Raw genomic sequence first — 13,036 nt, 5'->3', positions numbered from 1 at the left:
GCTAGGGAGATGGACTGATGAAGGGCTGTGATGAAGGAGAAGTACTGTAATGAAGGACTGATGAAGGAGAAGGACTTTGATAAAAGACAAAAGAAGGTGAAGACGTGACAAAGAAGGAAAGTAATGCAGGAGAGGGACTAATGAAGGACAGAGATTGTAACAAAAAGGTACTGTGATGACCTAGAAGAACTGTGAAAAACGCCCATGAAAAAGGAGAAGAACTGTAATAAAAGAGTGGGACAAAGGAGAACTACTTTGACAAAAAGAAGGACTGTAATGAAGGAGAAATACTGTGATAAAGTGTGAGTGAAAGGAGCACATTGACAAAGTAGAACGACTGTGATTAGGAGAAATATCCAATGAAGGAGGAGGACGTGATCAAGGCAAGGATTGCATTGAGATAGAAGGATTGTCGTGTCACAGGAGACGGTGGTCTTTGTGGCACCATTGGTCCCGTGTCCGCATTGCTTCTAGATCCCCTTCCAATATGGCGGACATTAGTGACTGTAGCCTTCCAGCTCTGCAGAGTGCCTTGCATGCCGGGGCTCTGCCCCCTCTGTAGGGACCAGCATATCTGCCTTCATAGACAATGCGTGGATGCGTTGCTACTCCTGTTATACAGCGCTTCGTAAGTTTGTTCCTAGGCTATCTCTGTTCTGTCTCCTGACATACTGTTCTTTTCCTCATTGTTGTTATTCCCTCTCTCTTAGACACCCTGCTCTTTTCCGATAACGTGCAAACCTTTCCGAACCGTGTTGGATGGCTCTCACTCTTTCAGCCCGGCTCAGGTGTCTCTTCAAGTCCCACTCCGCGACTTCAAAAACAAAGGTATCGGTAACGGTCGGGTATGTGAAACAGAGCCCTTGACATCATGGATTCCAAGCGTTGTTAGTCTCTACTTACGTGACTCTTTGCCTTCCCTTTCCTGCATTCAGTTCACGGATTCCTACAGCTGTCAGTTGATACTAGAACCACCCTCGATCCTACGTCATTAGCATTTTCGTTTTGGTCTAAACCAGATGCAACGTCAAGTACCTCGGAGACTCTGTGTGCTTAATATAAATACTTACTGTTTCTGTATTCACTTCATCAGTCGACTAATCCTTTTTTCTTATGGTAGCTGCAACACCGATGGCCCAGCATACGGCATACAAGAGATTAACTTCCTCGCTTTCAGCACCATTCTTGTGAGGGTATTGAAGTTAAACTATTCTTTATTTCTCATACCAAGTTCTGTTTACCTCGCCTTAAATAACCCATTCTCTTTTTCTTCTCATGCTGGTGTTAGAAATCTTCTTCCTGAAAATCAATCACAGCGCTTCACGACATTGAGGACAACCCACACCGGAGCAGACAGGGTTTTTTTTCCCTAGAGGTTTTCCCTGCGGCATTCCTCTCCTCTGGCCTTTTAAGCCACGGAAGAGATAGTGGTATTTCAGATGGGCTTCTCATAGTCTCCACATCATTGAGCTTGTGAACAGGTCGGTGAATTTCTATTCTGATTGGTGTTTGCAATGTTGTGGCAGTAAAATACATCACAGTTTATTACAAGGATTGTGATGAAGAAGGAGAAGGATCATGATGAAGGCCAATGACTATGATGAAGTAGATTGATTGATGAAAGAAAAGGCCTGTGACAAAGGAGGAGTGTGACCAAGGACTCTGATGAAAGAATTGACTTTGAAGGAGGAGATTGACTGGGGTGTAGGACTGCGATGAAGGAAAAGGACTTTGATGTTGAAGGAGAACTGTGACTGTACTTGACCAGTAATGAGTGAACGGCGCCGTAAAAGGTGCCGGCACCGTTCACTCCGTACCGCCGCATTACGAGTTCCCCTCGCGGGACACGGTAAGCACGCCTGGGAAAACCAGAGGGGGTTTATTTTTATCTGCATTCTGGCATGTTTTTTGGGGTGCTAATAGAATGTTGAAGAATGACGTGGTTGCCGTTTCTCTACTTAAAAAAAATACAAAACAAGATGGCCATCATGGACAAAGGAGAGGGAACTACATGTAGTCCCTTCTCCCTCTCCACTGGCGGCCATTGCTGTGACTGGGAAGCACCAGAACTCATAGGATTCCAGATGCTGACAAGGCAGCTTCAGGTAAGTGGGTCAGGGGGAGAGTGGGCAAGGGAGGTGGAAATTGGGAGTGGGGTTGGGGAGAAAGGGGCACGGGATTACTTCCCTGCTGCACAGCAGGGAAGATAGGTGCCTCCTGCTTCTCAGGAGCCCGGGAAATTGGAGTTTACCATGAAGTAAAAGCCATGTTCTGAGTATCCTGGTTGGCTGGGTGGCCCCTTTACTCCCCTTTTGGGTGCTAATTCTTGACTACTTCAATTTATTTGACAGAATGTTTCCACATCATATGTTTAAGAACCAGCCACTGAGACCCATGTGAGTTTAGTAGTCATCTGAAATAACTCTACATTATGAAAACACATGTACATTTCTATTCCAAATAGAGTTGAAGATCACATTAGCTGGCCTTTGCTCTAAGCATATTTAGGATGGCCTCTATAGACCATTCAATACATATTACTTGAAATATGAAGAGTCCAATTCTATTGGCTTAGTGGACTAAAACCTTTTTGATCCATTTAATAACAGCTTCTCACTCCCAAAGCACATTCTAGAAGTTCACATGAATTAATCCATGGGCAGAGGTCATAAGGAGTTACATTCAATTAAACAAAGCTCCTCTTTAGACAGACAGGTTCAGAAGATGCTATTGCTCTTTTGGAAGGTATCGAGATATGATCACTGAGTATGGAGATAAACATTTTCATATTACAAACAGAGGTCAGAAGCCATCTTGTTTCAAAATAGCTCATGTTACAGCATTTACTGAACTTCTCAATTGTTCTACTTCTTAGAGTTCTACAAGTGAATAACAATCAAGAAAGGACAAGAGTTCCATTTGCTAAACTGTGGAGATCTGTGAAAGATGGCTATGACTCACAGAGCGTAGAAGTGACATTTGGGAGAGCTGTTGCACTAACATTATTATTAAGCTGGCCAGTGTTTGGTATTGGCCCATTTTGGAGACTTTTGCAGCTCAATGTAGAGTTAGTTATGCGTAGTGTAGTGCTTAGTTATCCTTTTGCAATGTGCTCGAGAAAGTATGGAAGCAATTAAAATGCCAACGGTCACCTGTGGGATTAGTCCCTTCTCAGTTTTTGTTAACAAGTGCACAGAGCAGACAAAGAGGAATCTCTGGATGGCAATCAAATCCAAGTCAAACATGGTCCTAGTATATGGCATTACAGCAGACCAGGAAACAAAGGATTACTTGGGCTTCTGGGTGCATGTGGGATTTAAGTTTCTAGGTTTCATTTGCTAAGAACTTGTAAAGGCACATTTCCAATTCATTATATGCCTTTTACTGTATCTTACTTTCTAAACTATCCTCACTTTAAAGCAAATATATGAACCCCCCACCCCCCCATTATGCTACATAAAATGTGTTAAAACATTACCGGCCACCTTGCTTGAGATGCAGCTCAGCAAATGACAAGTACACCATCAGTCAGCATGGAACGATTCAGTCGGTTACCACCATTCAGAGGCTAGCGTGCAGCTGCTGGCTGACGTCCAATCAAATCATGCTCCCAGACCTCTGTGCAGAGTCATACGTATTTGGCACGGATGCCTCTAAAAACAAAACAGCAATCCCCATGCCAGCTGTTTGCTCTACAAATCCTCTGTACGTTGACCTCATGTCCGAGGTAACCTCATGTCAGCATGCGGTTTCTGTGAAAGGGATTCTCCATCAGCCCCTGGAAAGAAATCGGCTGCTGGCCGATGCATTTCATGCTCCTGTGCCGGCTGCTGGCCGGTGCATTTCATAGTCCCATGCCGGCTGCATTGTAGGGGAAGGCAGCCATCAGAAGAAGATTAATTGGACATTAGAGGCACAAACAAAATGGACAATTAATCTGAATCGATATCCAGTGATATTAACGAATTGAAAATAACAAAATACCGAAAACTATTGAATATGTATGGGGTGGGATAAAGGATTAAAACGGGTGGGGAGGGGTTTAGGGTGGAGTTATAATTCGAGCCCCCCCCCCCGGGTATTTAGGCCTCATTAACATTTTATTTCTTATTTCATTAGTTATCAAATAAAATTGTCAATCAGACATGCCGGCCAAAATCTTGTAAGCATTTCCATCTGCATACTAATATGCACACACAAACAGCATGCCACTCTCCATACTCATACCTCTTTCCCCACACCTAATCCAGCCACTCCACTGGTGGGAGGTGCAGGTGTACCCCTGAGGGGTCTACACATTTAGATTAACATTCTACTGAACGTTAAGAATGTTAGCCTTATTGTACATGTACATCTCTCATTCCAGTGGCAGGGAGCAGAATTCACTGTTTTCACGATTTGTACAGGGGTCTGTGCTGCATGCCTCTGAGCTGGGATGAATGCCCCAACTATGTTTTTTAAATTTGTCAATACAGAGACTTTTGGGCTTCGCAAAATATGTAGAGTGCAATAATGAGAGGCCAGTGAGGTGTAGGAAGTCTGGCCCTGCCGCCTCTCATTAATGTGCTACTAGCATAGGTTACACTGACTGACAGGAGAGGAGTCCTCATCTCTTCTGTCAATCAACGTGCTCTGCATGGGGTGGGACGTCTGGCCGTATCTCAAGGTCATGTGATTATGCTGAAGGTGTGAGCAGGATCAAAGTGAAATGTAAATGTGTATATGTAATATATTTGTATACATGCGCACACTCAAGTGGGATTGACCGAGTGCACATGCGGGAATGTGTCCCTGTGCGAATGTGTGTATGATTGATTTTATGTATCTTTGCATGCACAAAGTTGTCTGAGTGCTGTATGAATGTGCAGGCGAATGAGGGAGAGTACACTGTCTGAATATATGAATGCACATGTGAATGAGAGAGTGTATGTTGTGTGAATGAGAGTGTGTGTGCCTGTTCTTCAAGTGTGAATGCAGAACAGGTCTCTAATTTTATGGGTGTAGTCCTACTGGTGGCATAGCATGTACATTGGGAATCACAGATAAGCAAATAGGATGAGTGTTATGACATAGCTAGACTGGCCTTCATTGGTAAAGCCAGATTGGATCCAGTTTCTTACTGTGCCATGGCACATTTTACCAGGCGTCAATGGTAAATCAAGGATAATGAGTTTTATTGCATAGCTGGACCTGCCTACATTGGTGCAGCTAGTCTATTTATGTTTTTTTATTATACCATGGATTCCTTTACTGGTGTAAAGGCTAGAGCTATCATGACAAGTGTTACTACATTGATAGATTGGCTTTCATTGGTGCAACCAGTATGGATATACTTTCTAGTGGGCATCAAGGGTAAAGACTTGTGGAGATGTTAGGTTGGCACCACTATGGTAGTGAATGAAGTTAAGTCTCTCACAAAACATTGCGTCACTGTTGAGATTTTTTATAGGAACTGTCTGGCAAAAAAGATCCAGTGACACCGAGATCCAAAATACAAAGTAACCAAAGAAAACTGGGTGCAACCACACAGTTATCCAGACGCTCACACACTGCTCTCTCCAATGAGCTGCTACGTTAATTCAGGGTTTATTACTGCATCTATTCTCCAAAATTAGCAATCCATGTGAGTAATTCCAAAACGTGTTGCATCAAAAAAAATTGTTTAATCACAAGAACATGGCATCCTCACCATATTGTTTGTGAGTATAACGGTGTAGGCAGGAAAACTATAACATGAAACCTGTCAGTCAATGTAACCCACATTATATTTTTCCTGCCTACACAGTTATACTCACAAACAATATGGTATGTATGGATTTGTATTTTGGCTGATGTTTACATTACTTGTTTTGTATATGCATGACATTCATGTTTGTATTATCTAAGGATCAGCCCTGAAGAAGGAGTTCTCTCCAAAATGCATTGGCCTAAGAGCCTATACTGATGAGGATGCTATTTTTTTGTTATTAAACCATTTTTTTTGATGCAATACGTTTTGGAACTCTGATAACTATTTTTTAAGGAGCAATTGACGTTGTTGTTATGTTATTAATGTGGCATGACATTTCATTACTGGGCATCAAGGGTAAAGCAAACTTGTTATTACATGACAAGACTGGCCAACATTAGTGAAGCCAGTAAGGACATATGTTTTTTTTTCTGTGGCATGGCATTTTCCACAGCAAAGCCAAAAGGAGAAAGTTTTTATATGGTAATAATGACATATATTGATGCAGCCTGTATGGGCACAGCCAGCATGAAAATGGTTTTAGACTAGCATATATTATCAGTAAAAGGCAGCATGAAAATGTGTCGGAAAATGCTCCAGTACACTGTTGGTGACTTGCATCTATTGGCCTGTTCATGTGCCACCGTGCAAACCGATTGCAAACTCTACACCTTTTTACCCAATTTCTCACAGAAAGTGTGCTAGAAAATGCACCATTATATCCCAATACCTATAAAAACAATGTCATGGGAAAATCCCCCTCCCTCAAATGGCCCTTGGTTGGTTTGGGCTCCCTAACTATGCCCGGTCGCTCGTGGAGACCAGTTCGAGAGATAGTCTTTGCATGCCTTGGGGTGCTGTTATTTTAGTAGATGGAGTTGTGTAACAGTTATTAATTGTTGTTTATTTTCAAGCTCAAGGTTTGTTTCAATGAAGATTGTTTTTAAAATAAAATAGTACTGAGCCTCATTACGAGTTTGGTGGTAACTCAGCAGTAAATGCGCTGAATTACTGCCAAACCTGATTACCGTTATCGCCACATGGTCCTGCAGATTTTCTGCAGGATTGCAAGTGGTGCTAGGGAGATGTACGTCCCCATTTTCGGAGTCTGGCAGTAATTCTGCCAATTTCAGTGATTTCTGGTGGTAAAGTGGAAGATTTACCTCCAGTTTAGTGCCGGGGTAAATACTCCACCTTCCAGCAAAACCTGTAGTACAGCAGTGCGGTAATGTGGCAGTAAGGGAATTTCTGCCGCATTACTGCCATCTTTACCCATAACGCCATACTTGTAACGAGGCCCAGTGTCCCACAGTGCTTGATACATCATCTACTTGTTGGGTGTCTTGACCCACGTTTAAAATATTATGCTGCAACATTTGGTGCAGTGGGCTCAGAAAATCCAAGATGGCCGAAAAGCCCACATTTGCGCCAGAATCCTGGAAAACCGTGCAGTTTTGCTCACACCAAAATGGTCGCCTGACCTGCCACCCACCAGTGCGAGCGTGATGGGCCAGAAGCGCCATGAGTGAAACGTGGTGCCAAAGGAAAAAACAGCAGTGCCAGTTAGCTCCAAAAAAAAAGCGCTTTGAAATCACCTTTGTTTCTCTGAAATGCAAGCTAAAAATGCCTATTTTAAACATAGCAAGATATTCAAAAATCTCACTGAACACCAGCAGACATTTGGCAGAATGTAGTCTTGTGTGCATAAAAAATCTGGAAAGATGAAGAGCCTTAAGCAATGTTTATAACAAAACTGGCAGAGCTGTGGATGTCAGCAGCATAACTGAAATTGGATTTAAAACCACTAAAATCGAAATGTTTAAAATAAATGAGTGACCTACTTTTGAGTGTCACATAGGTTGCAACTGTTTAAAGGTCATAGTTTTGAATTTAGAATCAGCGTTCTAGCTGCATGTGTAAAAATTGTAAGTTTGATTTGAATGAAGAAAACTGGAACACAAGTGACATTTGGCTGAAGCCTGTCTTGAAGAGATTGAATTCTGCCCTGCAACTACCCCAACAGGAGTTGAAACTTGCCCAGCCTGGCTGCCTTCTGCTGTTCCCACCAAAAGGAGATTACACCTCTCTGATTGAATCAGGGGAGGAGCACCTGGGAGCAGGGAAACCGAACAATGAGCTTTCTTTGGCTCAGTCAAATGTTAAATTAGGGGGGGTCGTAAATGGCTTCCTCTTGGAAGAAACTGGGAGGAGCAGTGCCTCTTTGAGCAACCTGAGTTGGAGGAAGTGGACAAACCAGAAATTCCACCATGTGCTTTGGGAAACCACACCCCTCTGGGCCAGAGCATAATTTTAAAAAGATGGATAATTCATAGTACGGACTTGTCAAAATTATATAATTAATATCATTATTCTGTTGATTTTTCTGTGCACATTTTAAGAGGTGTTAGGATTCTGTGGTATGTTCTGGGGGGTAGTAGCGGAAAATAAGGTATTACTCCGAACGTCTGTATGTTAAAAATCTGACCCTTTATCATCTGATGCCCATATTCCTTGTGCATGTCTGTGTAAATTCTGGAAAAGTTTAGAGGTTGTGTTCTTGATGAAAAGGGCAGAATTCTGTCATAAGTGGACACAACATCTTACAAAGACAGGGATTGGATGGTTTGGTGCTACAGAAAATAAGTTAACTGGACATATAATATTAGAAAACATGGTACATAGATAAATATGTATTTGGATCAAAAATAGATTTGTGTGCAAATTGACAAGGGGAGTGTTCTTTTTGTATGCCATAAAATTGATGCCTGATTACGCTCCATTCCTTCCCCCAATCAAGGGAGAGAGGAGAGCTTGGCCAATGATAAGTTGTGAGGGGCAGGCTTAGTTATGCCCACGCACACACCCATTTTCAAAACACATAAAAAGAGACTGCTTTGGACAGGCAACACGCTCACTTTCCATTTTCTTGCGAAGCATTTTGCCGGACGACTTCAAGATCCAGAACCCAACTCCAGATAGATCCAGAACCAAGCCAGAAATTAAAGCAGAAAGGCCTAACCCAAACAGCTGAACTCTTCTCAGCGGGCCTCAGCATCCAGCAAACCTAACCAAACTATTCAACAGCCGGGCAAGATGTTTGATTCTGGCCTAGAACCCTGTGCCAGTACCCAGAAAGCAGTGCTGTATCCAGAATCCACTTGATCCAGACCAGCAGAACCAGAGACCCAGACCAGACCGCAGTGCCGCTAGCAGACCCAGACCAGACCGCTGTGAGCAGAACCAGTACCAGAAACCATCCAAAACTGACCAGACCTTGGCGGCCTAATTCAAAATTAGGAGTGAGTATCCAGCCAGAACTGTGCAGAACCCATCTCTTAGTTTAAAATAATCTGATTCAAAACATTTGAACCTGCCCAGAACTGCATCATAGGAATCGTGTGTTCATTCTGTCATTTCAAATCTGTAAAAGTGTCATTTTTTTCATTCTGAAGTTTACTTTAATTTCGAGAAACTACCTTCACAAAATTGTCCGTATCTTTGGAACCGCATGTGTTAGGAACGAGATTTAACTTTCATTTGAAAGCTAAGATTATAAGCTTTCCAACAAACCGACTTATAGTTATTCCGTAATTGTGCTGGACGCATTCTGAAAAATTGCCGCCAATTGGAAAATTAGCTCCTGTCAAAATAGCCGCTTTTGCTTGAACTGCTAAAATTCATTTTCAACCTGCTAATCCGTCATTGAGCATTGCCAGTGTGACTTGAACTAATCTTAAATAGCTATCACCTACCCTGAACCTCCTACAGGGAATTAAAATCATTTTTAGCATATTTTCCCCTTCTTTGCATACCACATTTAAAGTATTTTGCCTGTGTTTTAAAATCATCCCTGTTCTCTAAACTTGCTTGGGGGGGGGGGACTGAAATTCGTATTGTATGGTGATTGTATTCCTGAAAACCATGTGCTTCACTTCCATCTCCTTATATTGCATAGGGGGGGGGAGTGAATTGCCACCAGGGGAAAAGTGAACATATTATCTCTTGTGAAACCCTATCAGTTTATTTCTGTACAGCATTCTTTCCATCATTGTTTTTCCTTGAAACCATAAAAGCATTCTCAGTTACCTTTTCCTTCCTATACCAACTCAATAACCGTACAGTTGTAATATTATCCTTTGTTGATCACTGTCATATTCTTAAGTGTGATATCAAATATGAATTTATTATAAAAGCGTGATATTATATATTGTTTTATTTTTCCAATAAATCTTTTAAATTGCAAAACAAACCTACTTATTGGCTCAGTGAGTTCAGGGGGATTCAAAGAGAGGGGTTTTATATAAGGGTTTATCATCTAGAGTATAACTTGTCATAAAAATATATAAATAAGGGCTTCCCTTGGGCGTCCCAGACGAGGCACTTAGTGGGATTGCTGAATTGAGGTCACTTAACATACTATACTCATGTTTTAGGCGAAATTACGCACATTATCGTATTTGTCTGTGGCAAAAAGGCACGAAAAAGCAGACATGCAACTGGCAAAATATTCAAATCCAAACCTCAGAATGATGGAAGGTCGGAGAGCCCTATGTTAGGAAGCCCTTTTATAACATAGGCAAATCATACCAACACTACCAACCGCTCTGGGGAGACAATGCTAAGGACATTGAATACTGATTTCTACGTGACTATGTTTCTTAATAAATATTGCATTAAAATGCTGTTATGATACATAGTATTGAGTGAGGCTCAGCAGAGATCATGTGTTAGCAGTTTCACGCTAGAAACCATTAGTCAGATAACTGAACCTCCATCGGAGACTTTTAAGACTACAGGTCTGAGTGGGGCAAGTTAGCAGTATTCTAGCTCATGTGACCCATGTTCCTACATGATGGATTGCGTAAGAGGCAAAGAAAGCAAAATAGGTCACAGATATTGCGCGCTGTACAAAAGTGTTTTGCCGCAACTAGAAGTGCACGGTGGGCAGTGATTGGGTGCATGAAAAATGAATACATCTTCTGTACTTCTTCCCACAAGTCAACAACACTGAAAAACGAATTCATCATTCCGGCCAGTATGAGAACATGACATAATGCAGTATATTACACACAGTTAAAACATTCCACAAGTTCTGAACATAGCACTATTATCAAGCAGCAGAAGGAAGAACTTTGCCCTACAGCACAGCGCCCTATGACCACATAGTAGGTGCTACATTTCTAATAACATCAGATCGAATAGTAACTGCCAACTCACAAAACGCTAATCGCCGAATATTGAAATCTCAGACTAGAACATGCCCAGGTAAGAACTTTTACTATCATTATAGCTCATTAAAGAAATACATGCTTTTACTAAAGGAGAGGAGAACAACAGTGTGTGGTTCTTGCGTGTCTCAGTATTTGGTGCAGCTTTAATATAGGTCCCCCTTCCTTGACCCATAATGGATCATTGATCACTAAAGTAAGATAAGTCATTGTGATTCCCCCTTGAGGATTAGCTTTAAGGGCTGCTGTCTTTCCAGTTTCACACATCTTAAGGCCTTGATCATGTAGCTAGACTGGCCAACTGGTGCCCCCAGGCAGCCATGAACCTGAACACCACATTCTCATTGCTCCCAAGCCTCTCAATCCAGGCCTGGATGAGGAAGTATCCTGAAAGCCTGAGCTCGCCTAAAGGTGTGCCAGGTATTACAATGTCCGTGAGATGGTATAAAATGCAAAGGTTCCAAGTGGAGTGCAAAAACAGATGCACATTTTTTGCACCTTCTTTTACACTCCGTTAGTTTTTGCAGACAGTGTGGGGGCATGGAACAGGATCATCATTGTCGCCTGCACTTTCCAAAGCACCTGCAAAACCGCCTGGTGTTAGGACAGTATTATCTTTTCATACTAGTGTAAAACCAATGAATTCTTAAGGACTCTGCCTCTTTTTTGTACCTTGGTAAAAGCATGCAAATTTCATAGGAATCGACTGTGAATGCAGTCTGTCATGTAAATGGGGCGCCACACTTACACTTTTTTAAAACGGAGTGGGGTTTACTTTTTCCCGATTTGCATACATTGCATGGAGGCACCTAATTACGTGGGCACTTCTGTGCAATCAAGTCCACTCCATGCAGTTTTTAAAGTAAATAGCAGATGGGATCGCTTTTATGTGTATGAAAATGAGGTGGACAGCATAGAAATCTGATGCATTATCAGCGCCATGAAAATACCATGCAGGCTAGCATGCAGGAGGATATGTGTGCAGAGCAGATGGGGATAATGAACGTGGTCATTTGCTCCATACACCCTCTCCATCACACAAATCAATGAAAATATGGACCATGCGTAAACATTTTCAGGCATGACTTATACACACGCCTTTTACTCAACTCCCTAACGAAAACTACTCACATTGTAAAACAAGTTGTTAACGGTCGATTTCACTTGTTTTCACTCTTTAGATTACATCTTGCAAAATCGAACATAGCACCAAGGGAACCCAATTGTTGGTGGTCTCCTCTTTGCAATTACAACTTTTTGAAAATGTACCCCAATATGTTAATGTCGAAAATCGACAATTTCTCCAAGAAGGGTTCAACAGTCCATAAGCCCCATCTTCGGATGTTAGACTCCTGTCTATTTCAAAAACCTGAGAAAAAGAGATATTTATGTCATGTCGCCAGGCCATCCTCCACAAGGGAAGGGGGTGATGGATGGACAAGTACTCATAACCGTCAGGATAGTATTGCCATGAGCAGATCATACATTACTAGAATAAGCGTTCTAATGCAGGAACAAATGAGATCGAACCAGAGGTGGACTGGACTATAGGGAACTCAGGGGATTTCCCAGAAGGCCTCAATTGTGTGGATGCAATTTTTAAATATTCTCATAGGAAAAGGTTTCGGCTTGCTGAAAATGTGTGATATGGCGCCACTTTAAATATTGTTTAATGGGTCTGGTTTAGTTCCCAGGCCACCCCTGGATCGATAAGCAGTTTGAAAACAATAGGGTTATCCTGAACGTTGTTAAATTCCACAAAATATTCAAATCAACATGTAATTTCCTACCTCTGGTCCTGCAGGACCAGGTGGCCCCTGCAGTCCGGCATCACCAATTTTCCCCTGGAAATAATGTAAAACAAACACGTCAACAGAATCAATGCATAGAGTAGCCAGCCAACACTTTACTAAAAACTGGGCATTCACGAGATTGTACATGTTTACAGAGAGTGGTGGGAAGCCTTTAGATGGCATGGAGGGATACGGAAAGTCTATGGGCCACATTACGAGTCCGGCGGTAGCCGTGCCGGTAAAACCAGCAGGCTGCTGCTGCCGGACTCGTGGGGATTTATGAGCTC

General features: G+C 42.2%; 1 protein-coding gene across 1 annotated transcript in view; it reads right to left on the bottom strand.

The window, feature by feature from the left end:
• Positions 1-13,036, bottom strand: part of COL24A1 (collagen type XXIV alpha 1 chain) — a 910,546-nt gene that overhangs the window by 404,948 nt on the left and 492,562 nt on the right. The window contains exon 19 of the mRNA XM_069641689.1: positions 12,747-12,800. Coding sequence (XP_069497790.1) covers positions 12,747-12,800 — 54 coding nt within the window. The remainder of the gene's footprint in view (positions 1-12,746; positions 12,801-13,036) is intronic.

Source organism: Ambystoma mexicanum, chromosome 1q (genome assembly GCF_040938575.1).
Source record: "Ambystoma mexicanum isolate Mex_15411 chromosome 1q, UKY_AmexF1_1, whole genome shotgun sequence".
Classification (NCBI taxonomy): domain Eukaryota; kingdom Metazoa; phylum Chordata; class Amphibia; order Caudata; family Ambystomatidae; genus Ambystoma; species Ambystoma mexicanum.
Note: the sequence above shows the minus strand (reverse complement) of the source record. Positions and strands in the feature narration are given on the sequence as shown.